At 45.5% G+C, this 26,059-nt stretch overlaps 1 protein-coding gene across 10 annotated transcripts in view; it reads right to left on the reverse strand.

Moving 5' to 3' along the window:
• DLG2 (discs large MAGUK scaffold protein 2) overlaps nt 1-26,059 on the reverse strand; it is a 1,057,900-nt gene that overhangs the window by 369,992 nt on the left and 661,849 nt on the right. The window contains exon 1 of one of the 10 annotated variants that reach the window (XM_087721038.1): nt 6,688-6,780. The exons of the other annotated variants lie outside the window; for them this stretch is intronic. Coding sequence (XP_087577164.1) covers nt 6,688-6,765 — 78 coding nt within the window. The 5' untranslated portion in view covers nt 6,766-6,780. Of the gene's footprint in view, nt 1-6,687; nt 6,781-26,059 lie in introns of those variants that run through there. 10 annotated transcript variants of the gene reach the window in all.

Raw genomic sequence — 26,059 nt, forward strand, 5'->3', positions numbered from 1 at the left:
TCTATTCTTTATTCTATTCTATTCCCTATTCTATTCTATTCCATATGTTCTATTCTATTCTATTCCATTCCATATTTTCTATTCTATTCTTTATTCTATTATATTGTATTCCCTATTCTATTCTATTCTGTTCTATTCTATTCTATTCCATTCCATTCCATATTTTCTATTCCATTCCATATTTTCTATTCTATTCCATTCCATATTTTCTATTCTATTCTTTATTCTATTATATTGTATTCCCTATTCTATTCTATTCTGTTCTATTCTATTCCATTCCATTCCATATTTTCTATTCCATTCCATTCCATATTTTCTATTCTATTCTATTCCATTCCATATTTTCTATTCTATTCTTTATTCTATTATATTGTGTTCCCTATTCTATTCTATTCTGTTCTATTCCATTCCATTCCATTCCATATTTTCTATTCTATTCTATTCCATTCCATATTTTCTATTCTATTCTTTATTCTATTATATTGTGTTCCCTATTCTATTCTATTCTGTTCTATTCCATTCCATTCCATTCCATTCCATATTTTCTATTCTATTCTATTCCATTCCATATTTTCTATTCTATTCTTTATTCTATTATATTGTGTTCCCTATTCTATTCTATTCTGTTCTATTCCATTCCATTCCATATTTTCTATTCTATTCTATTGCATATTTTCTATTCTATTCTATTCATTCCATTCCATTCCATATTTTCTATTCCTATTCCTATCCCTAGTCTAGATATATATTACCTCAGTGTTGGGTGTTTTATCGCAGACATGATCTGAATTTCAAAAGCCAAGTCTTTTCGTCCTCCTCTAATCTCTTATAGGACATTAAAAAATACAGAAGCCGAGGACGTTTCTTTAAAAGCAGAGAAATGTGCTGAGGGGGTTAAGAAGAACCTCGTTTTCCTTGGATTTGCTAACTATAAATCTGCGAGCTATCGCATCGTTCACAGAGCCACGATGGCGTTCCGTATTTCATGTTGAAATGTCGATGGGCAGAATGCTGGTGAATCGGACGCCATTGAGAGAGACTTCGTACCTGACGAAAAAGCTTCCTGTCAAATTGGCATAATTTTATCCCCTTTCATCTCCTTCTTTTCACTCCCCCCTTTCCTCTGAATACACACATTGTCACGAAGCTTTCCAGCAATGCAGAAATATTTACTGGGAGTGGGACAGAGGTGGGTTTCAAACAATTTTACCACCGGTTTGCCACACAACGAAAGTGTGAGTGTGCACATGTGGTTTGCATACATGTGTGTGGCTTAGAAAATGCGGCTAAATAGGATAGCATAGCGCTGGGGCAGACCAGCAGGTCACCACTACTGGTTCGCCTGAACTAGTCTGAACCAGCTGAATACCACCACTGGAGGGGGGACAGGATTGGAAACCGGTCCAATCTGGCTGAATACCACCCTTGGAGGGGGAACAGGATTGGAAACCGGTCTGAACTGGCTGAGTACCACCCCTGGAGTGGGGGGACAGGATTGGAAACCGGTCTAAAGCAGCTGAATACCATCACTGGAGTGGGGACAGGATTGGAAACCGGTCCAATCTGGCTGAATATCACCCCTGGAGGCAGAACAGGATTGGAAACCGGTCTGAACCGGCTGAGTACCACCACTGGAGGGGGGACAGGATTGGAAACCAGTCTGAAGCAGCTGAATACCACCACTGAAGGGGGGTGAGGATTGGAAACCAGTCCGATCCAGCTGAGTACCACCACTGGAGGTGGGACAGGATTGGAAACCAGTCCAATCTGGCTGAATACCACCACTGGAGGTGGGATAGGATTGGAAACCGGTCTGAAGCAGGTGAATACCACCACTGAAGGGGGGGGGGTCAGGATTTGAAACCGGTCCGATCCAGCTGGAGGTGGGACAGGATTGGAAACCAGTCCAATCCGGCTGAATACCACCACTGGAGTGGGGGGCAGGATTGGAAACTGGTTCTATCTGGCTGAATACCACCACTGGAGGGGGAACAGGATTGGAAGGGGGCATTGTGGGAAAAGAAAGAACGACGAGCAGCAAATGAAAAACCAGATTGCAGTGGGGACTCTCTGTGGAAAACAGTTTCGTATAATGCTTGTGTGTGGGCGTGGTAGGACGGGAAAAAAACATTGAAATGGTTCCATGCCGAGGGTGGGCAGCATTTTTACACAATGCATCATTGTATTCAAATCGAAGCTCTAATATCCACTGGCATCGCTCTGGAGAATGTGCAAAAATTACAAATGCGATGGATGGAAAGAAAAAACGTATTTTTCCCCCTTTTCTCAGTTTCTTTTTGCAAGCCATTCCCCAATCGGCTGGATCCACGGGACTTTCTACAACGCAAAAGTCTCTTTAGAAAACTTATTGCTACCACAATGTTTGCTTGCCTGCTTGTTTGAAGTCAACTCAGTCCTCAAGGAAAAAGGCTTTATTTAAAGTTATAGTCCAGCTCCAGCAGTAGAATGCTAGACCTTTTGAAGAAGAGAATGGACAACCATTTGTCTGAAATGGTATAGGGCAGAGTTTGGCAACCTTAAACACTCAAAGAGCCACAAAGGTCCTAACCGGAAGCCCCACGGTTCAATTTTGGAGCCGACTGGAAGTCCAGTTCCCCCACCATAGAGTCTCCTCCCAGCGCGCCATCCTTTTTCCTCTCCCTGTCCTAACTGAAAGCCCTATCAATTGTGGTGCCGACCGATGACAGGGAGCCGCAGCAGAGGGTTGAAAGAGCCACATGCGGCTCCAGAGACGCAGATTGCTGATCCCTGGTATAGCCTCTCCTGCCTGAGCAGGGGGTTGGACTAGAAGACCTCCCAGTTCCCTCCCAACCCTGTTATTCTGTTACCTTCCGTTATTGGCATCATCAAGATCTGATCAGCAGCTGCTCGCCAGGATCAACAATACTAGGTTGTGATGTAGAAACAGTGTGACTTAATATACATCAGCTTTTGAGATTTCTAAATCACATTTCTAAGATCAGCAGCAGCAAAAACTGGTTGGTGCAGATCACAGAGTGGCTCGTATTTCCAGCAAGCACAAAGATATCTCTGAAGTTCTCATTGGAACAAGAAGCTGGATATGGTGATCTTGGGTTGCAATAAGGGTATTAAAGGGGGCTTGCCTGTCATTGATGGAGCAGGGCACTGAGATGGCCGAGAACCTCTCTGAACATATCAAAAACAAACGTTAGTGTGTATTAGTTTGATGCTGTGCCTGATGGGGTCAGGAAGCTACCCTGAAGTCCTGGAAACAGGATTTGATCAATAAGCATACTAATTCCAGGGGCAGGGAGAGAGGGGGAGAGAGAGAGAGAAGGAGAGGGAGAAAGAGAGGGGAGAGAGAAAGAGAGATGGAAGGAGAGAGAGGAAGGGAGAGAGGGAAAGAGAGGGGAGAGAGAGAAGGAGAGGGAGAAAGAGAGGGGAGAAAGAGAGAAAGAAAGAGAGGGAGGGAGGAGAAAGAGAAAAAGAGAAGGAGAGAGAGGAAGGGAGAGAGAAAAGGAGATGGAGAGGGAAAGAGTGGGGGGAAGAGGGAGAGGAGAGAGAGAAAGAGAGAAGGAGAGAGAGAGGAAGGGAGAGAGAAAAGGAGATGGAGAGGGGAGAGAAGGGGGGGAAGAGAGGGAGAGGAGAGAGAGAACAAGAGAAGGAGGGAGGGAGAGAGAGAAAGACAGGAGAAAGAAAGAGAGAAGGCGAGAGAGAGGGAGGGAGAGAGGAAAAGAGAGGGAGAGGGGAGGGAGAGAAAAAGAGAGAAGGGGAGAGAGAGGGAGGGGGGAGAGAGAGAAGGAGAGTGAGAGAGATGGAAATAGAGAAGGCAATAAAAAACAGCTGAAGCCCTGAACTGAGTACAGATAATCTTCGACTTACAACAGTTCATTTAGTTGCCATTAGAAGATACATGATGTAGGACCGCTTTTCACACTTCTGACAGTTGCACCATCCCCATGGTCACGTGATCAAAATGAGACACGTGGCAACCGATTCATATTTATGACGGTTGCATTGTCCTGGGGGGAGGGTCATGTAATCCCATTTTGCCACCTTCTGATGGGCAAAGCCAGCATCTGGAGAGCCACATTGACATCAAAACCATGTTCCCTTCCCAACTGCAGGGATTCCATTAACAGCCCGTGGAAAAACAGGGCAAAACTCACTTAACATCTGTCTCACTTAGCAACAGGGATTTCTCGGCTCAACGGCGGCCAAGGAGTATCAGAATTCGGCTTGCCGCTTTCTATAGCAGTAACTCAGATCACAACCCAACCAGGTTAGTAGCTTCGCTGGCTGATTACTGAATGTTCACCTGGTCTTCTGAAAGATTGATAGCAGTCTTCCAATATTTGAGGGGCTGCCACAGAGAGGAAGGGGTCAATCTATTTTCCAGGTAGAGGCATCCTTTCTCCTCTACCTGTCCTAACTGAAAGCCCTATCAATTGTAGAGCTGACTGGAAAAATCATTGAGACTCTAGAAAAAGTGCCGACAAGAGCAACCAAGATGATTAGGAGACTGGAGACTAAAACATATGAAGGACGGTTGCAGGAACTGGGCATGGCTAGTCTAGTGAAGAGAAGGACCAGGGGAGACATGAGAGCAGCCTTCCAATGTTTGTGGGTCTGCCACAGAGAGAAGGGGGTCACCTGTTTTCCAAGGCACCTGAAGGCCAGACAAGGAATAATGGATGGAAACTGACCAAGGAGAGATTCAACCTAGAAACAAGGAGGAACTTTCTGACAAGTGAGAACGATAAACCCATGGAACAGAAGTTGCCTTCACATGTTGTGGAGGCTTCATCACTTGGGATTTTCAAGAAGAGATTGGATTGCTGTTTCTCAGAAATGGTGTAGGTTCCCCTGTTTGGGCAGGGGGGGGGGTTGGACTAGATGACCCATGAGGTCCCTTCCAACTCTGTTAATCTGTTATCTGTTAATGCAAGGGAAGATCTAAATAACTGTACACCAGATGGTCCATTACCCAACCCAAAAGGAGACCAACAAACTAAACCAGCATTGGTAAGGTAACTATTGTCAGAAGAGAATATGAATAGCTCAGGTTTGAACTGTGCGGTCCCTGAGAACAAACCCTGCTCCCTTCTAACACTGAAGCTGTTACCTAGTTGGGCAACAAAACGTCTGAAAGAAAACAGCTAGGTTCAGAGAACGCCAAGAATTCCACCTTACTACTTCTTTCCCAGGTGGCTCAGTGGCTAAGGCGCTGAGCTTGTCGATCAGAAAGGTCGGCAGTTCGGCGGTTCGAATCCCTAGCGCCGCGTAACGGAGTGAGCTCCCATTACTTGTCCCAGCTTCTGCCAACCTAGCAGTTCGAAAGCACGTTAAAAAATGCAAGTAGAAAAAATAGGGACCACCTTTGGTGGGAAGGTAACAGTGTAAACTTTGGCATTGAGTCATGCCGGCCACATGACCACGGAGACGCCTTCGGACAGCGCTGGCTCTTCGGCTTTGAAACGGAGATGAGCACCGCCCCCTAGAGTCAGGAACGACTAGCACATATGTGTAAGGGGAACCTTTACCTTTACTTCTTTCCCTTTCACAAAGACAGCAAAGTTCTTGCCATAGATGGACTCCAGCAATAACAGGGACCATGCATGGCTCCATATTCTCATCCTTTCTCACCAGATCCCTAAGCCAACGCTCGGAGTTCTTGAAAAGCATGATTTCCACCCTCTTCGAAAACAACTGTTCACCTTAGTTGGTAGCACCCTAGGCTAGCCCAGTGTTTCTCAACCTTGGCAACTTGAAGATGTCTGGACTTCAACTCCCAGAATTCCCCAGCCAGCATTCGCTGGCTGGGGAATTCTGGGAGTTGAAGTCCAGACATCTTCAAGTTGCCAAGGTTGAGAAACACTGGGCTAGGCGACAGAGAGAATGGACATCTTTTCCAAACTGAGATATTTTCTCCCCCCCCCCCCCACTCCTCCTTTTCTTATCCTCTGGGTTCCAGAGACCGATTGGGAAAGCGCGAAATGTTTTCCTGACCACACAGCAAAAGACTCCCAAGAAAAAAACCTTTTGCCGTGGCTGATTGCTTAAAATGGCTCGTTCGGGCTTGAAGCTCACTCGGAAAAGACGAAAGATGCTGCATTGCAAAATCAAAGAGGACCAAACAGTTAAGATTCTAGAGCCATTCGTGCTTACGTTCCTGGGCAGCGGGCTTCCTTACGGTGATCCTAACTAACAGTCCTTTAAAAAAAAATATTAAAATAGATCAAGAAAAGGGTTGACCGAACTGTTCCCCCCCCCCAACAAAAACCTGCATGATGTCGATGGCAACAAGTAATAGCGGGAAACATGCTCTTCGCGGACTTTACTGCATTGAGGCGTTTGGGATTGGCGCATCTACGGGATCATTCATCAAACTCGCAAACATGCCTTCTTGAAAAAGTACCAGATGTGTTTAAGCCCCCCTCCCCTGCCGAGCACAGCCACTGCAACAAGTTGGACAAGCCGTAAGAGATTCCCAGCCATTTCTTTCCCCAAACCCAAAGGTTCTTTCGCAAGACTTTGCCACGAAACCCAGGGAGGGAACAACACAAAAGGGTCCCACCAGCTAAGACAAACGGGCCCGCGTCAATTGGACCAGAACCGAGAAATTGCAGAGGTTAGGAAGGAAAGCATCTCTTCTCTCACTCCTCCCTCCCTCAAACACCACACACACAAACACAGACACCGTACCTTTTCTGCTTTGGCTTTCCTGGCATTGTGGACAAACCGGCGTCCCAGCTTCTTGGCGTACCAGATTGAAGCAAACATCGCCAGCCTCCACCAGCAGACTTTCACACCAAACGTCAAAAAAAAAACCCGACAATAAAACTTCCGCCGAAGCTCAGAAGCAATTGTGAGGAACGGCTGGCAAATTTCACGGTGTGTCCCTGCTTTTGTCTGTTCCTGCTTTTTTTTGTGGGGGGAGGGGGGTTTCAAGTTGTTGGGAGAGCCAAAAGGGCAGAGGGGTGGGGTGGGGGGGAGAGGATCTGAGACAGACCAAGCCAGCAGGTGTATTTTACATCCTGTCCACAGGCGGTCTCGAATGAAGCAGCATCTTTGCATTCGGCTCACATCTCCTCTGCTAAATGCCGGTCTGACGTTCTGGAGGAGTGACACCAGAAACTACATGTGTGAGTATGTGTGCGTGCGTGCGTGCGTGTCTGTGTGGTGGTGGTGGTGGTAGAGAATAAAAGGGGCTGCAGTAAGCTCACTGGCAGAGCAGGGAGCTCACCTCCTGCTCTGCTCGTTGGCTGGGATTCAACTCCTCGCTTCAGAGCTGGCAGCTAGGTGGTGGAACTCCAACAAGACGAAAGAGACAGGAGATGTACTTGAGCTGGATGACGTACGAGACCCTTATTTTTATTCATTCCTATTTGAATAATATAGTCAAGGAGGTGGAATTGCTCACACCTGAGAGGGGCTCTGGGTTAAATTCCATGCCCTGTTACCCCCCCTAGAAAGCATCTCAAAATAATTCTGCTCCAGCCTCCTTCCCTCTCCTTACAAGAAATAGGTCTACAGTATTTCTGCTTGGCTTCCACAAATTATTTTCTTCCCCTGGGGAAGCTGTTTATTCTGCCCAGTTCCCACTGAATGCTCCCCAGTTGTTCCATTCAAACACCCATCCTTCCCTCTCTCTTAGATAGATGGGTGTTAAGTTACAGAAAGCTTTTGAAATAAATCAGAGAAGGGGCGAGCTTTCTTTCGTAGCTGGGTGCCAAGGAGTTGAGTTTTGATCTGGATGACTGCATGGAGCAGTGCTTGATTTCTTCCCCCCCCCCAAAAAAAAAGAATGGATGCAGCCTCTGATCTTTGTCCACCCAACTTATTTCTCATCTTTCTTTTCTTTTTTCTGCCTCGAATCTTGTTAAACGTAGGCGTCAGACTTAAGAGTCAAATATCTAAATTCCTGAATCCATTTCTCAGCTAGCAGCCTTTGGCAAATTATTATCCTGAAAACTAATCAGCTTCAAAGGGTACAAAGGGAATATTTTTAAGCATTTTGAGAATCAGGAAATGCTGTACGAACACACCTTCCTTCCTTCCTTCCTTCCTTTCTTCCTTCTTTTTTCTTCTTGTCCTTCCTCTTCTCTTCCTTCCTTCTCTCTTCTCTTCCTTCCTTCTTTCCTCTTCTCTTCCTTCCTTCTTTCCTCCTTCCTTCCTTCCTTCTTTCTTCTTCTCTTCCTTCCTCTTCTCTTCCTTCCTTCCTTCTTTCTTCTCTTCCTTCCTTCTTTCCTCTTCTCTTCCTTCCTTCTTTCCTCCTTCCTTCTTTCCTTCCTTCCTTCCTTCTTCTTCTCTTCCTTCCTCTTCTCTTCCTTCCTTCCTTCCTTCTTTCTTCTCTTCCTTCCTTCTTTCCTCTTCTCTTCCTTCCTTCCTTCCTTCCTTCCTTCCATCCATCCATCCATCCATCCATCCACCCACCCATTCATCCATCTCCAGTGAATGTGAATTTCAGGAATGTCCCTCCCCATTCCTTTGCAGTTCCACATTTTGGAGCTCAGGGATTTTAAGCAGGCAACATACCGAAGATCAAAGCGTGAAAAACCTTGAGTAATATGTCTTCAAAACATTTCTTTATGTCACATCGTTGAGTGGCAATGCTGTGTAGCTCATAGACAACCCCACAATAGATTTGGTGGTGCAGATAATTAAAGAGAAATACAGTCACGACGATTCGCAACTACGATAACTTGGGGGGGAAAAGGGGAAGTGAAACAAAAAAAATCAGCAGTAAAGAAATCCATAAGCATTTAAAAGGTCACCTAAAAAGTTACTGTCTTGGCCACAAACTGTGAAGACAACGGTGAAGAGGACCAACCGAAAACTTAGGGAAGGAAGTTGCAAAAGTCAACATTTTAGTCGTGAAAAGCCTCTGTTCATCCCAAAGATGCTTTCTGAAGAGGCAACTGGGTTGTGGTTTTTTTGTTTTTCCTCGAAGACATTTCGTTCCTCATCCGAGAACCTTCTTCAGTTCTTGCAGAAGCAGTTCTGCAAGAACTGAAGAAGCTTCTCGGATGAGGAGCGAAATGTCTTCAAGGACAAACAAAGAAAGCTCAGCTGCCTCTTGAGGAAAGCACCTTTGGGACATGATCTGGGTGACTTAGCAACTTGATTGATTTGATTTGATTTGTCTTGTATGCCGCCCACTCCCGGAGGACTCCGGGCGGCTCACAAAAGACAAGGGAAAGAGGGAAAACAAGACAAAGACAACATATTAAAAACAAGTCAACATTCACAATTTCCGTGGAGGTAGATGTTTCTCGGACCCCCCGGCCTGCTGGAACAGCCAGAGCTTGGTGGCTTTGCGGAAGGCCGGGAGGGTATTAAGGGTCCGGATCTCGACGGGGAGCTCGTTCCAGAGGGCCGGAGCTGCAACAGAGAAGGCTCTCCCCCGGGGAATCGCCAGCCGGCATTGGCTGGCGGATGGAATCCGGAGGAGACCTAACCTGTGCGATCTAATTGGTCTGAGACAGGTAATCGGCAGGAAGTGGTCTCTCAGGTACCCAGGTCCGATGCCATGAAGGGCTTTATAGGTAGCGACCAGCACCTTGAAGCGGATTCGGAGACTAATGGGTAGCCATTAGACATAAACCTGTATTCATCTACCATATTTATGATGGGGCTGACATCAAAGCCCCCCCCCTTCTTTTGTCACTGCTGTTACAGGAACATATAATTCTCCTTCAGCTGCTTGCTCTGTTTCAAGTTACCAGGTGCCAATTTTTCTCTCCCTGGAAGTTTTCAGCATGATTGAATGTCCTTTCGTGCGTGCGTGCGTGCGTGTGTGTGTGTGTGTGTTTGCGTGCGTGCATTTGGAGGGGGAATGACCCTCTTGATATTGCCTATACCAAATATCGAGGTGGCGCAGTGGTTAGGGTGCAGTACTGCAGGCCACTTCAGCTGACTGTAAGCTGCAGTTCAGCGGTTCAAATCTCACTGGCTCAAAGTTGACTCAGCCTTCCATCCTTCCGAGGTGGGTGAAATAAGGACCCAGACTGTTGCTGACTCAATTTGCTAAAAATCTGTAAACCGCTTAGAGAGGGCTGAAAGCCCTATGAAGTGGTATATAAGTCTAATTAATAGATAATAGAAATAGATATCGGGTAATTTTGACCATTGCTTCTGTTCCACTGAGCAATCCAACCTAGGCAGGATTCTTAACAAACAAATAGAATAGTCCATTCTTCCAATCTCAGCACAGATTTGAAGTCAATTCTATTCAAGATAAGCCACGGTTCTCCTTAAACCAAGTCCCCCAGTAGCATCTCTATACAGAGCAACCTAGAGCCACTGGATGAATGTGGACGGTAACCAGATCGTGACACTTGCCAGAAAGCCTTCATGCTAAATTAGCAGGAGGAATATTGGAGGATAGCCAAAACCTTTGATGCTTATAGATAATTGTGTAGGCCATTCATCTTGTGATCTACTACTGTATACATCTAGAAAATAAATAAGGAAGATAGGCTCTTAATTCCTTCTGCACATAACAAGAAAGAAACGCTATCTCCAGCTGTAAGGTAAAGGTAAAGGTTCTCCTTGCACATATGGAACCTATAGGGGGCGGTGCTCATCTCCATTTCAAAGCCGAAGAGCCAGCGCTGTCCGAAGACGTCTCCGTGGTCATGTGGCCGGCATGACTAAACGCCGAAGGGGCACGGAACGCTGTTACCTTACCACTAAAGGTGGTTCCTATTTTTCTACTTGCATTTTTACACGCTTTCGAACTAGGTTGACAGAAGCTGGGACAAGTAATAGCAATAGCAATAGCAGTTAGACTTTTATACCGCTTCATAGGGCTTTCAGCCCTCTCTAAGCGGTTTACAGAGTCAGCATATTGCCCCCAACAACAATCCGGGTCCTTATTTCACCCACCTCAGAAGGATGGAAGGCTGAGTCAACCCTGAGCCGGTGAGAATTGAACAGCTGAACTGCAGAACTGCAGTCAGCTGAAGTAGCCTGCAGTGCTGCATTTAACCACTGCGCCACCTTGGTAAGGGGAGCTCACTCCGTTATGCGGCGCTAAGGATTTGAACTGCCAAACTGCCGACCTTTCTGATCGACAAGCTCAGTGTCTTAGCCACTGAGCCTTCTCCAGCTGTAACACAGAGTAAATAAGTAAGTACGTTATTCTCTTTGAAGATTTTTCAAGGGAATTCTGCAAGAGGAAGGGAGCAGTCACAGACCAGCTGGGGAAGACCACTTCAAGTTGGTTGAGATCCTTACAGAGAAATCTGGAGGGAGAAAAGTGGGGGGTGTTGGAAATGATTTTTCAAACAGTGGAGTCGATAACCGAGACAAAGAATGGATGGCTGATAAGTATAGTGGTTTTTAAGGGACATGCTGGCTCAGTAGCTAAGATGCCGAGCTTGGCGATCAGAAGGTCAGCTGTTCAGTGGTTCGAATCGCAGGGGTGGCCGGGCGGGGCCAACTGATTGTTGGCGCTACTAGTTCAGCCGATCCGAACCGGCTGAATACCACCTCTGCCCCCGCCCCCTTTCTGATCATCCTTGAAAACAGGGTAGAGAAATCTGTTCCCGAGATCAAACAGTCCTTCGATCCTCAAGTCTTAAGAGACTGAAGAACCTTCTCCCTTCCATGAAAACAGAAGGTGAACGCATTGCTTGGTTGTTCCCCTATTAACACAATAAACAATTTTATTTAGTTTTTTTTTACAACAAGGCTGTTTCAGCAGTGACAACCCAAACTACAAGGGTTGCTGTGAACCAGTTATCAGTATTCATTAAATTTATGGGCATAGTTTAATTAGTTGTTTAATGTGCCCATGTTCTGACCGAGGCTTCCCGAGAGCATGAAGCAAACTCCTTGTCCCGACAAAAACTCCTTTTATTCATTTATTGTGAATTCTTCTCATTCACATCCAGAAAAGTGTTTCCAGGGAGGATTTACAGTCACAGACCTTATCTGGCTTGGAGAGCTGCCAGGCCGAGATCTGCAAAACTTGGCAAGGTGTCTCGGAGAGTCACGAACCAATGAAGCGAACTAATTGTCTCCTGCAAACTCCACTTCCCTTTCACCTACACCGAGGTGGCGCAGTGGTTAGGTTGCAGTACTGCAGGCCACTTCAGCTGACTATTATCTGCAGTTTGGCGGTTCTAATCTCACCGGCTCAAGATTGACTCAGCCTTCCATCCTTCCGAGGTGGCTGAAATGAGGACCCAGACTGTGGGGGCGATATGCTGACTCTGTAAACCGCTTAGAGAGGGCTGAAAGCCCTATGAAGCGGTATATAAGTCTAACTGCTATTGCTATTGCTATTTTATTTCCTCTGGGAGGAGCCATTCATCATCCACCTGTGGCCTTACTCTCAAGTCGACCCTTGTTCTTTAGTTGTTCCCTTTGTCTGGCAACTCTGCTCACGCGCACACTGGGAAGAGGCTCCAGCTGTTTGTCTGCCTCACTGATGTCTGACTCTGAAGGCAGCTGATAACTGGCATACGGCTCTGGCCGCCTCTCTGCCTCCGACGCAGAGCCCTCATCAGAGCCTTCCCCAGACTCCAGGACTAACCCTTGTTCCTCCCCAACTTCCTCACTGGCGGGCCACAACAGCCTACCAAAGGTGGATCTCCCATGTTTTTAAATGGAATTATGCTGAAATAATGCAAGGGAAGGAAATGTTTGGGTTTTTTTAGAAACGGCTCCAAATGCAATAAATAAATAAATATAAATATCTCCCATTTCTAAGAGCAGGCTGGAAATTTCTTCAGAAATTTCCCTTGTAGCGTCCTCCCTCCTTGCTCACATCTGATTTGCTACGGAGCGCTGTAGTGTTATTTGTTATTTTTTTGTTATTTTATTGAGATTTGTAGGCCGCCCTTTTCCCTGAGGGGACTCAGGGCGGCTCACACAAAATCGGGGAAGGGGAGATACAGACAATAACAAAGACACATATAATAAAAACAGTAACCAACATGCATTCATCATTCGGGAGGGGCAACTATCTTCATCCCCAGGCCTGACGGGCTAGCCAGTTCTTCAAGGCTGCGCGGAAGGCCTGGACGGTGGTGAGGGTACGAATCTCCACGGGGAGTTCGTTCCAAAGGGTCGGGGCGACTACTGAGAAGGCCCTCCTCCTTGTAGTTGCCAGCCGACACTGGCTGGCCGATGGAATACGGAGGAGGCCCAATCTGTGTGATCTTATTGGTCGCAGGGAGGTAATTGGCAGAAGGCGGTCTCTCAAGTATCCAGATCCACTACCATGTAGGGCTTTATGGGTGATTAACAGCACCTTGAAGCGCACCCGGAAGTCGACAGGCAGCCAGCGCAGCTCGCGGAGGATAGGTGTAATGTGGGTGAACCGCGGTGCACCCACTATCGCTCGCGCGGCTGCGTTCTGCACTAGCTGAAGACGCCGGATGCTCTTCAAGGGCAGCCCCATGTAGAGCACATTGCAGTATTCCAGCCTAGAGGTCACGAGGGCCCGAGTGACTGTTGTGAGTGCCTCCCGATTCAGGTAGGGTCGCAACTGGCGCACCAGGCGTACCTGGGCGAATGCCCCCCTAGCCACAGCCGTCAAATGGTGGTCGAATGATAGCTGTGGATCTAGGAGGACTCCCAAGTTGCGGACCCTCTCTGAGGGGTATAAAGTTTGACCCCCCAGCCTGAGAGATGGAATATTGGTGGAATCCTTGGGAGGGAAACACAACAGCCACTCGGTCTTTTCTGGGTTGAGCACAAGCTTGTTAGCCCTCATCCAGTCCATAACCGCCTCCAGACCCCGGCTCATCACGTCTGCCGCTTCATTGAGTTGGCACGGGGCGGACAGATACAGTTGAGTATCGTCCGCATATTGATGGTATCTAATCCCGTGCCTGCGGATGATCTCTCCCAGCGGTTTCATGTAGATGTTGAATAGTAGGGGGGATAAGACCGAGCCCTGAGGCACCCCATATGTTAGGGGCCTAGGGGACGATCTCTGCCCCCCCACTAACACCGACTGCGACCTGTCCGAGAGGTAGGAAGAGAACCACCGCAACACGGTGCCTCCCACCCCCACCTCCCGCAGTCGTCGCAGAAGGATACCATGGTCGATGGTATCGAAAGCCGCTGAGAGGTCAAGGAGAACCAGGATGGAGGAATGTCCTCCATCTCTGGCTCTCCATAGATCATCAGTCAATGCGGCCAAAGCGGTTTCAGTGCTGTAACCGGGTCTGAAGCCTGACTGGAAGGGGTCGAGATAGTTTGCTTCCTCCAAGGACCGCTGGAGCTGAAAGGCCACAGTCTCTGAGCGGAGTAGATCATCCTTGTGATTAAATCAAGAAAATAAAGGAGCAGGGTAGTAACTTGGCAAAGGGCGGGTGGAAAAAAAATTAGAATCAAATGTGCAGCAACTGAAGAAAACGGTGTTACAAATCATTGTCCGTGCAGTCCAGGAGAGAAAAATGGGTAATTGACCAGGAGTAACCTTTCATTCTAAATGTTAGAAGGAGAACTTATATCCCATGGAAACGCCACTGTATACATTCAAAGGAACCGAACATGCTCAAAGAATAAAAATGGAAAGACAGCAGTGGTGGGATTCAGCCGGTTCGCACCTATTCGGGAGAACTGGTTGTTAACTTTCAAAGTAGTTCGGAGAACCGATTGTTGGAAGAAATCTCCTTTTGTTTTTTTCCCCACTTGACTGGGCTAATCCTGTAAGGAAAGCAGGAAGGAAACATTCTGGTGTTCTTTCTAGCCTAATCCCTATTGCCTTGCTTACAGAAACTGCCTCTCCGATTAACCCTTACTACTTACTTGTACTTGTACTTGACGCCTCTTCACCCATCGTGGGTATAGGCGACTTCCATGGAAATTTGACGCCACTGTTTTCGGTCCTGGGCTAGGGTTGTCAGGTGGTGCAGCCAGTCGCTATTATATGATTTTCGGCTAAGATTGAATGGGCGCATGACTATATCTTCCACTTTCCGTTTGAAGTGACGCAGAGTGGTTAGACGAACACCTCCTTTTGGCCGTTTCCAGGTCGGACCAGGCTCTGCAAGCAGGGAAATTTTTGGGATTCAATTTTCTGGCATTCTCAATGTATGGCCTAGCCAGCGCCAGTGTCTAAGTTCTATAATGGCAGATACATTTTCATTGATCTCACATTTTCGGCGGATTTCAGCATTGGATATTCTTTCAGAGTACTTGATTTTCGTAAGTCTACGCAAGCAACGGTTTTGAAATAAGTCCAGTTTGTGTTGATGAGCAATTTTTATTGGCCAGGTTTCACAACCGTATAATAACGTTGGTATGATAGCAGCCTTGTATATACGGACTTTGGTTTTCAGGCGAATGTCTTTCCTAGCCCAGAGTTTCTTGAGTGAGCTCCAGGCAATTGTTGCTTTTTGAATTCTAGCACTTATTTCTGAAGAAACATCTCCATTTCCCATAATGTTGCTGCCAAGGTAGGTGAAATGATCAACAGCTTCAATTGGTTCATTTTGAATGTGGATGTAACAGCTAAAGCAAAGCACCCATCGATGTGAGTGATGTTGACCACATGACCACCGAGCCATGCCTACCCAGCTGGTCATGAGGGCAGAGAACCGGTTGTTCAATTATTTGAATCCTACCACTGGAACTCAGGTAATGCTCTACATTTTGTTTACTGACCCTTCAAAGCAGCACTAAAAATGAACCTTTGACCGGTTTTCACACTTGTGACCACTGCAGCATCCTCATAGTCACATGATCAAAATTTGACCACTTGGCAACTAGCATGGATTTAAGACACTTGCGCTGTCCCGGGTTCATCTGATCACCATTTGTAGCCTAGCTGGCTTCCGACAAGAGACCCCAACACCGCACGACAAGGTGAGCTCCTGTTCCTTGCCCCCAGCTACTGCCCACTCAGCAGTTCGAAAGCATGGAAATGCGAGTAGATAAATAGGTACCACTTCATGGGGAGGTAACAGCGTCCCGTGTGCTTCTGGTGCTCCAACACTGGAGGTTTTTAAGAAGAGATTGGACAAGCATTTGTCTGAAATGATATAGGTTCTCCTACTTGAACAGGGGGATGGGTGGACTAGAAGATCTCCAAGGTGCCTTCCAACACTGTCATTACTCTGGGAATAATACCTGTATCACACAGCCCTATTAAACTGGGCACTGCACAGTCTCCTCCATCCTAATTCACCGGGAACATGTCGAGAGCTGCACCTGATAGTGTCCATTAAAAGATATCAGTCTGTACCTGAATTGGACGGTGAAGGCTGACTTTAAATGACTACAAATTGCTTGGAACGAAGATTGGAGAAGTTTGTCCTCCACCAACTACTTCGAAAGAACTTTTCCGTCCTTCTAACTTCAGACCCACACAAGGCTTAGATTGCATCAGGCCTCCGCCGGCTGCCATCCTGCTGGGATAATCCATTGTGCGGTTCTCGCAGCTCTCCCCGTAACCACCCTAATGGCGTGGATGATTCTCAATCATTGCAAGTAGCAGTGGGGATTTTTTTTTTTTTTGGGGTCCTCTTATGTTCAAATCAGCATGGCTACATCGACCAGATGTTACAAGATGCAGGCGGACGAGAGAAGCTTTCTACGGCCTCATTTCCTTGACGGCACAAACGGTGGGAGATGTGAGTAAAACTGGATAATAGATCCAGCCATTCTCAATATAGAGGGGGAAACTAATTTGCATTTAACAGCACGATGCCATTTAAGCTGAAATAACTGCCCGTCCAAATGGATTGGATGGGGGGCATCCAGAACTCCTTTCTCTGTGCCAGTTATTTCGCTTCACTCTCATTGTGTGCTCTCTCTCTCTCTCTCTCTCTGTCTCTTTCATTTATTCTTTTAGCTTATAATCCATCTAGAAAGCATTTATTGGCCAAACGAAAAATACAATGCACAAATAAAAATAGCGCAGCTAACGAAGGCGGCTCCATTGTTTTGGCTCTATGTTTGACTTTGACTAAGGATAGGGCTTCCAGAATAGTGGGAGAAGCACAGGTAGTCCTCAATGATGGACCCCAAATTCCCATGAGCACTTAGACTTACTGTATTTTTCGAAGTATAAGACGCAACTTCCCCCCCCCCCAAAAAAAGAAGGGGAAAATTTGCCTCCTTGCAACAAACAATACAGAGCACTCCCATGAGCACTTAGACTTACTGTATTTTTCGAAGTATAAGACGCAACTTTCCCCCCCCCCCAAAAAAAAAGAAGGGGAAAATTTTGGTGCGTCTTATACCCTGATTGTAGCCCCACCCACTCACCGGCCCCAAACCTTTGGCCTCTGCTTCCCAGTAATTTACCTCTTTGCAGCAAAAGGGGGCTTGCAGAAGCTTCAATAAACGATAGCAATCCCTGCAGCCTCAAACAGCTGATGATCAGGAGAAACTGAAAGTGAAACTTGGTGTTTGCTCCAGGTCGCAAATTGCTGGGAGGCAGATTTTTTTTTTCTTGTGCTAATCAGGCTGTTTGCTGCAAGGAGGTAAGTCAATAACTATAAATGCCTCTAGAATGTTCAAATTATTAGACTTATTTTTTTAAAGGCTGCTTTATTATTATTTTAGACAACTTAACAAAATGGAGCAGCTTTTTAACATAAATGCTATTGTTTTAAAAAGTGCTATTCTTTTAAATGGCAGAGAATAACTATACTTCCCGAACGCACATCAATTTTAACAGCATTTGTACAAGTATAGTCTGAAATATAACACTACAAACAGTGTATATTGTCTGTATTGTTTGTTGCAAGGAGGCAAATTGCTGGGAGGCAGAGGCAGATTTTTTCCCCCTTGTTTTCCTCCCTAAAATCTAGGTGCGTCTTATACTTTGGAGTGTCTTATAGTCCAAAAAATACGGTATATACTGCTTCATGATAGCATAACAGACCCTGTCTAATGTTCTGGCCTAGGCTTCCCAAGATCATGAAGCCGAGGTGGCGCGGTGGTTAAATGCAGCACTGCAGGCTATTTCACCTGACTGCTAGATCAGCAGTTCAGCGGTTCAAATCTCACCGGCTCAGCAATAGCAATAGCAATAGCAGTAGACTTATATACCGCTTCATAGGGCTTTCAGCCCTCTCTAAGCGGTTTACAGAGAGTCAGCATATTGCCCCCAACAATCCGGGTCCTCATTTTACCCACCTCGGAAGGATGGAAGGCTGAGTCAACCCTGAGCCGGTGAGATTTGAACCGCTGAACTGCTGATCTAGCAGTAGCCTGCAGTGCTGCATTTAACCACTGCGCCACCACGGCTCAGGGTTGACTCAGCCTTCCATCCTTCCCAAGTGGGTAAAATGAGGACCCGGATTGTTGTTGGGGGCAATATGCTGACTCTGTAAACCGCTTAGAGAGGGCTGAAAGCCCTATGAAGCGGTATATAAGTCTACTGCTATTGCTATAAGCCGACTCCTCATCCTGATAAAACCTCTTTTATTTAGGTTCAAGGGAATTCCTCTCCAGAAAAATCCCGGCGCATAGTCTTTCATGAGATTTCACAACTACAGAACTTTATGATGCTTAGAGTTGCCATGCTTAGAGTTCCCATCTTGTGTTTACCGTCTAGTCTACTCTAGAGTCTACTTCATTCCTTTTGTACTTGCATCTGGCATTTTATGCATCAGAATGTCGTAACACACGTTTCATCACTTTGCCATAAACTTGTCAGGTCCTGGATGTCTTTGCTGGCAATGCTATTTTGGTATTCTTATCCAGATACGACTTTCGTATCGCATAAACACCTAGTTGTAGAGCTAGGAATGGTCACACAATTGGCAACTCCAAAACTCATCTAACAAATGCTCTGTCTTACACATTGGCCACAAAAATCAGAACGGCAAACACAAGCTGGGCGGATTTGACAAGGAGACGACCCTCACTCTGTCAAGGACCTAGGAGTACTCATCTCAAACAATCTGAGTTGCCAGAGCTCCCTGTAACAGCCAAAAAGGCATTAAGAGTTGTTAACCTAATCTTGCGAAGCTTCTTCTCTGGTGACATTGTACTGCAAACTAGGGCATACAAAACCTTTGCCAGACCAATCCTCTAATACAGCTCATCCGCCTGGAATCCACACTGTATATTGGACATTAATATGATTGAACAGGTCCAGAGGTATTTCACAAGAAGAGTACGCCATTTCTCTGCTCACAATAGAATCCCTTATGTCACCTGGGTTGAAATTTTGGGCTTGGATAACCTGGAACTATGCCACCTACGGTCTGACCCACACAAAATTGCCTGCTACAACGTCCTACCTGTCAACGACTACTTCAGCTTCAACCGCAATAATACACGGGCAAACAATAGATACAAACTCAAAGTAAACTACTACAGATTTGATTGCAGAAAATATGACTTCAGCAACAGAGTGGTCAATGCTTGGAATGCTCTACCCAACTCTATTGGTACATCCTCAAACCCCCCACAGCTTCAACCTCAAACTGTCTACCGTGGACTTCACCCCATTCCTAAGAGGTCCGTAAAGGGGGCATGCATAAGCGCACCAGCGTGCCTACTCTCCCTGTCCTACTGTCCCCATTTATTTATTTCGTTCATGTCCATGTTTATACTTACACCTGTTATCTAATACATGTTTGACTAACTAACTAACTAAATGACTAAATAACTATATAACTAAATAACTAAATAAATACACAACTGAACTTATATCAGAAACACACAAACTTTACACCTCTTTTTTTTAGGCAACTCCAACTGCCACCAACCAGAGTCTATTGCAAATAAAATACATACCTAGAATTAGTGTTCTGAATTTAGTATTTCTTTTTCAACAGCAAAACTGAATGGAGTTTATGGCTCTTCCATCCAAAAAATCTATATCTATTTCCCCAGTCGTTCTTCATTTTAGTCGTACAAAACGGAGCATGAAAAATTATTTTATTGTTGCTACATTACATAGCAGGAAGTAAAACAAACCTTAGTATAAACTTACTGCAAATCCTCTCAGTAGTACAGATTAATCTTTGTTCTTCGTCTTTCATCCCATAAATAAGACCACGATTTTGGATTCTCTTCTCTTCAGCCAAACTTATGATTTTTCCTTTTAGCAGCAAGAGTCCAAAATGGTCACGGGTTGTGTATTTGGGTTCACTTGTTGATCTGACCCAGTGGTGAAATTCAAATTATTTTAGTACCGGTTCTGTGGGCGTAGCTTGGTGGGTGTGGTGTGGCTTGGTGGGCGTGGCTTGGTGGGCGTGGTAGGGGAACGATACTGCAAAATCTCCATTACCTCCCGATCAGCTGGGACTTGGCAGGCAAAGAATAGATAGGGCCGTGGCCAGCCAGAGGTGGCATTTGCCAGTTCTCCAAACTACTCAAAATTTCCGCTACTGGTTCTCCAGAACCTGTCAGAACCTGCTTGATTTCACCCCTGATCTGACCTCACTTTCCCTCAAGGCCTATTATCTGGCTTCAGGGGTCTTTAGCAATGGGCTAGATCCATGATGGCGAACCTATGGCATGCATGCCCCAAGTGGCACATGGAGCCATGTCACCTGGCACACGCCACGTTGCCCGTTCCTCTTCCAGGTTTCTGGTGCGCATGCACATGCGCTGATTATGTGGCCTTCTGGCATGAGCATGCATGCCATCCAGCTGATCATTGTGCCACATGTGCACCAGTCAGGGGAAGATTAGCTGGCCAGTGCGCACATGCATACCAGAAATGGGAAGTTCATTTTCTGGCGTGCGCATGCCCCCTGGGCAGTTTCTCTTTGGGTTGCAGCCCAGACGAATACACACATATGCACTCCCTTTTCGGGACTCGGTACTGAAAAGGTTTGCCATCACTGGGCTAGATTTTACTACATTTTTTCATTCCTCTTTTCATTCTCCCTTTTTATTTCACTTTTTTAAAATTTTAGTTGCTTGTGCAATTTTTATTTCCTCTTTTTTTTTTTTTGACTTCACCCTAGTAGTACAGACCTCTGACTTGATGGCATATTGGTAGTCCTCGACTGATGACCTCAAGTGAACCCTAAATTTCTGTTCCTAAGTAAGTTGCTTAAAATGCATCATTTTACAACCTTTCTTGCCAGGGCAGTTAAATAAAGAGGTATTTCATGAGAAGAGGCTGTTAGGTAAACTCCTCGTTGGGAGAGTGAGTACATTCAGCGAAGCATGAGAGTTGTGTTGGAGAAACACACAAACCAGCATACAGAGTCACTGCAGTTTAAATAGGCTTTTACTTTCGTGGAAATAGAGGTATCAGAGTCCATCAAACAGTCCAAGTCATACACGGTTAAGACAGTCAGTCATCAATGTCTTTCAGTTAAGGGATAATCCAAATAACATAGTCCAGTATCATATAATCAGTTCAGTACTCAAAGTTTGCTAGCAATTGTAAAACTTACAATAGCTTACCGCACTTTCTAACAGCCAACTTCCAAAAACACTCAGATCAGATCAGCCCAGCATCTAACGAACAGAGAGCTAACAGTCATTCTGGCTCCCTCTTATGGCCGATTGAGAAAACAGCAACCAATCACATTTTACAGTATGATTTAAAGAAACAGGTACAACATTGTTACATGATTTATATATTGCCAACCCAACCGTTAGATTTATATTCCTAACAGAGGCCTCCACTCCTCTGCTCACAATAGAATCCCTTATGCCACCAGGCTTGGACAACCTGGAACTACGCCGCCTACAGTCTTGACCTAAGCATAGTACACAAAATTGTCTGTTACAACGTCCTATCTGTCAATGAGTTCTTCAGCTTCAACCACAATAATACACAGGCAAACAATAGATACAAGCTCAAGATAAACCGTTCCAAACCTGATTGCAGAAAACTCGACTTCAGCAAGAAAGTGGTCAACGCCTGGAATGCTCTACCTGACTCCGTTGTTACATCCTCACCCCCCCCCACACACACAGCTTCAACCTTGAACTGTCTAGCATGGACCTCACCCCATTCCTAAGAGGTCCTTAAAGAGGGCGTGCATAAGCGCACCAGTGTGCCTATGATTCCTGTCTTACTGTCCCCATTTATCTGTATTTACTTCCTTTGTTCATTTTTATGTTCATACTTATACCTGTTACCTTGTACATGTTCGACAAATAAATAAATAACATTAAAAATAAATAAATAAATAAGAGATCCCTGTGCAGCAAAGTTATTTTTATAGGAGTCTTTCTTGGGAACGAGGTAAGCCAAACCAAACTTTTCTGTCCTTCTGTTACATTCAACAGAATTTCCAAATTTCTGAAGGACATACATAATATGAAAAAAAAAGAAAGAAAGAAAGAGTAATTTGGCCGTCACTTCTAATGAGTCTTATTCTTCCAGGAGTAATTCCACTGCTGTTTAAAATAAATGAATAACCACACTACAATTCAACATTACGTTGTCCCCTGGCTTGCATAGAAAATCTATCATTTGCATTTAATAACTAGCTCTCTCGTTTTTTTTTTTTTGTGGTTAATATCACCCCTGCATTTAAAAAAAAAACATGAAAAAAGGGAAATGCATTGGTTGTATGATAGGAAGGGATTAATTATTATTGGCTAAGCGGTGTTTTTATGCCCTACTAGAAAAGGGGACATGGTGGCTCAGTGGCTAAGATGCTGACCTTGTTGATCAGGCGGTCCAAATCCCTAGCGCCGCGTAACAGAGTGAATTTATTTATTTATTTATTTATTTATTTATTTATTTATTTATTTATTTATTTATTTATTTATTTATTTATTTATTTATTTGTCTTGTATGCCGCCCACTCCCGGAGGACTCCGGGCGGCTCACAAAAGACAAGGGAAAGGGGGGAACAAGACAAAGACAACATATTAAAAACAAAACCAACATTCACAATTTCTATGGAGGTAGATGCTTCTCAGCTCCCCCCAGCCTGCTGGAACAGCCAGGACTTGGTGGCTTTGCGGAAGGCCGGGAGGGTAGTAAGGATCCGGATCTCAACAGGGAGCTCGTTCCAGAGGGACGGAGCTGCAACAGAGAAGGCTCTCCCACGGTGAGTCGCCAGCCGACATTGGCTGGCAGATGGAATCCGGAGGAGGCCCAACCTGTGCGATCTAATTGGTCTGAGAGAGGTAATCGGCAGGAGGCGGTCTCTCAGGTACCCAGGTCCGATGCCATGTAGGGCTTTATAGGTAGCGACCAGCACCTTGAAGCGGATTCGGAGACTAATAGGTAGCCAGTGCAGCTCGCGGAGGATAGGTGTAACGTGGGTGTACCTTGGTGCACCCACAATCGCTCGCGCGGCTGCATTCTGGACTAATTGGAGTCTTCGAACACTCTTCAAGGGCAGCCCCATGTAGAGCGCATTACAATAATCCAGTTAACAATCCCGTTACTTGTCCCAGCTTCTGCCAACCTAGCAGTTCAAAATCACGTAAAGAATGCAAGTTAAAAAAATAGGAACCACCTTTGGTGGGAAGATAACTGTTCCATGTGCCTTTGGATTTAGTTTCTCCTTAACTCTTTAAGGTTGCTTCCCTCCTTGATTAGTTTCCATCCATCACTTTTTGTCCTGCCCTCGGGTGCTTTGGAGAATAAGTTGACCCCCTCTTCTTTGTGGCATCCTCTCAAATACTGGAATACTGATAACATGTCACCCCTCGTCCTTCTTTTCTCTAGACTGAATATACCCAATTCCAGCAACCCTCCAGGCCGTTAAACCCTTTGGTTGCTCTTCTTATCACTTGGGCTCAACTGTAGTCGTAAATCAAGGATTGTCTGATACTCACTAGCAATTGGCAGGATATTACAGCAAGAGCCCTCACTAACGATTCGAGGAAAAGGATCTATAAGCATTTTCTTTTGTGAGGCTCTGAAACAACTGAAATCCACCCCATTTCACTCCTGTGCGCTGAACGCATCTGTAAAATGTTACTACCTGCCAAAAATAGGGAACAAAGGAAGGAAAAATGGACTGAAAGTGCTACCTAATCTGTCTTCGGTGATGCCCCAGCAGCCTATGACAGGCCCAAAATATAATACACTACACCAGCGAGGCTTTCATGATTGTAGCAGTATAACTATCAAATAAATCAATACATAAAATAACTTTTAAAAGACATCCATCTCCTGATGTCAAGTCATGCTGACTATGGAATTCTCAGAACTATACTTCCAATGCTTCTAGAAAGGAGTGGAGTGGAGTGGAGTGGAGTGGAGTGGAGTAGAATAGAATACAGAACAACAGGAAGGAAGGAAGGAAGGAAGGAAGGAAGGAAGGAAGGAAGGAAGGAAGGGAGGGAGGGAGGGAGGGAGGGAGGGAGGGAGGGAGGGAGGGAGGGAAGGGAAGGGAAGGGAAGGGAAGGGAAGGGAAGGGAAGGGAAGGGAAGGGAAGGGAAGGGAAGGGAAGGGAAGGAAGCCAACCTGGCCTGAACAAAGCAAAATAAATTATTGATTATTGTTAATTTTAATCGATTTTTTTAAAAAAAGTTATTGTTAATCTTAATTGGGTTTATTTTTTGGATATTCTATTTAATTTTTTTAACTTTTGTAATATGTGTTTTTTTTTAATGTTGTACGCCACCCTGAGTCCTTGGGAGAAGGGCGGCATATAAATCCAATAAATCAGAAACCAACCAGGGAAGAAGAGAGAAGAGAAGAGAAGAGAAGAGAAGAGAAGAGAAGAGAAGAGAAGAGAAGAGAAGAGAAGACAAGACAAGACATGACATAATGGAATAGGAATGGAGGGAGGGGAGGGAAGAGACAAAGGAACAACAGGCAAGAATGGAATAAGAAGGGAGAGGAGAGAAGGGAAGGGAAGGGAAGAGGAGAACAGAACAACAGGAAATATTGGAACGGAATGGAACAGAACAGAATAACAGGGCTTGAATGGACCTTGGAGATCTTCTAGTCGGTTCCACCACAAATGCGTGCACAACAAAAGTGCGCCTGACTAAACCGCGGTGTCTAAAGCACGGTGACAAAACCGTGCGACGAATGAGCGACAAATTAGCCCTAAAGCGCGCCGACAAAACTGCGCCGACAGAAGCGCGCTGTAACATAACCCTAAACCTAACCCTAAACCTAACCCTAAACCTAACCGTAAATCTTACCTTAAATTAAATCGCGCTTCTGTCGGCGCGCTGTTGTCGGCGCACTTTTGTTGGCGCGCTTTTGACATCGCGGTTTTAGCGCCGCGGTGTTGTTGGCGCACTTATGACGTTCGCGCTTTTGTCGGGTCACGCTTCTAGTCCAACCTGCCCATGGCTAGAGACTTCATTATCATGCCAGACAAATGGCTGCCCAATCTTTTCTTAATTGTGGAGTCAATTGTGAAGGACCCACAATTTTCTGGAGGCAAGCTGTTATATAACTGTTCTCACTGTCAAGAAATTTCTACTTAGTGCTAGACTGGATCTCTCTTTAACGATCTTCCAGCCATTATTTCTTGTCCTGCCCTCGGGTACTTTGGAGAATAGATTGACTCCCTTTTCTCTGTGGCAGCCCCTCAAATATTGGAAGACCGCTATCATGTCAACCCTAGTCCTTCTCTTTGTTAGGCTTACGCATATCTAACACCCTTAATCGTTCATGTATGGTTTAGCCTCCAGAATCTTTATCATCTTTGTTGGTCTTCTCTGCACACTTTCTAGTGTCTCAGCATCATTTTTGTATCGTGAGAAAAGAATTGTACGCGATATTCCAGTAGGATAAAAGTAAAGATTCCCCTTCCACATACGTGCTACTCGTTCCCAACTCTAGGGGGCGGTGCTCATCTCTGTTTCAAAGCCAAAGAGCCGATGTCCAAAGACGTCTCCGTGGTCATGTGGCTGGCATGACTAAACACCAAAGGGGCACAGAACGCTGTCGCCTTCCCACCAAAGGTGGTTCCTATTTTTCTAAGTGCTTTCGAACTGCTAGATTGGCAGAAGCTGAGACAAGTAACAGGAGCTCACTCCGTTACGCGGCACTGGAGATTCGAACCGCCGAACTGCAAACCTTTCTGATCGACACGCTCAGCTGCTTAGCCGCTGAGCCACCGCGTCCCTGTGTACATATTTATGCACACATATATTATCTAGTCCTATCAACAATGACTTGTACAATTGTTTTTTTCTACGTTCATTTATTAATATCATGTGCTGCCGGTGTTTACAAAGTGAATGCTTTTCA

Source organism: Thamnophis sirtalis, unplaced genomic scaffold, assembly GCF_051295495.1.
Source record: "Thamnophis sirtalis isolate CommonGarterSnake01/CBP01778 unplaced genomic scaffold, rThaSir2_p1.2 scaffold_8, whole genome shotgun sequence".
In the NCBI taxonomy this organism is placed as follows: Eukaryota; Metazoa; Chordata; class Lepidosauria; order Squamata; family Natricidae; genus Thamnophis; species Thamnophis sirtalis.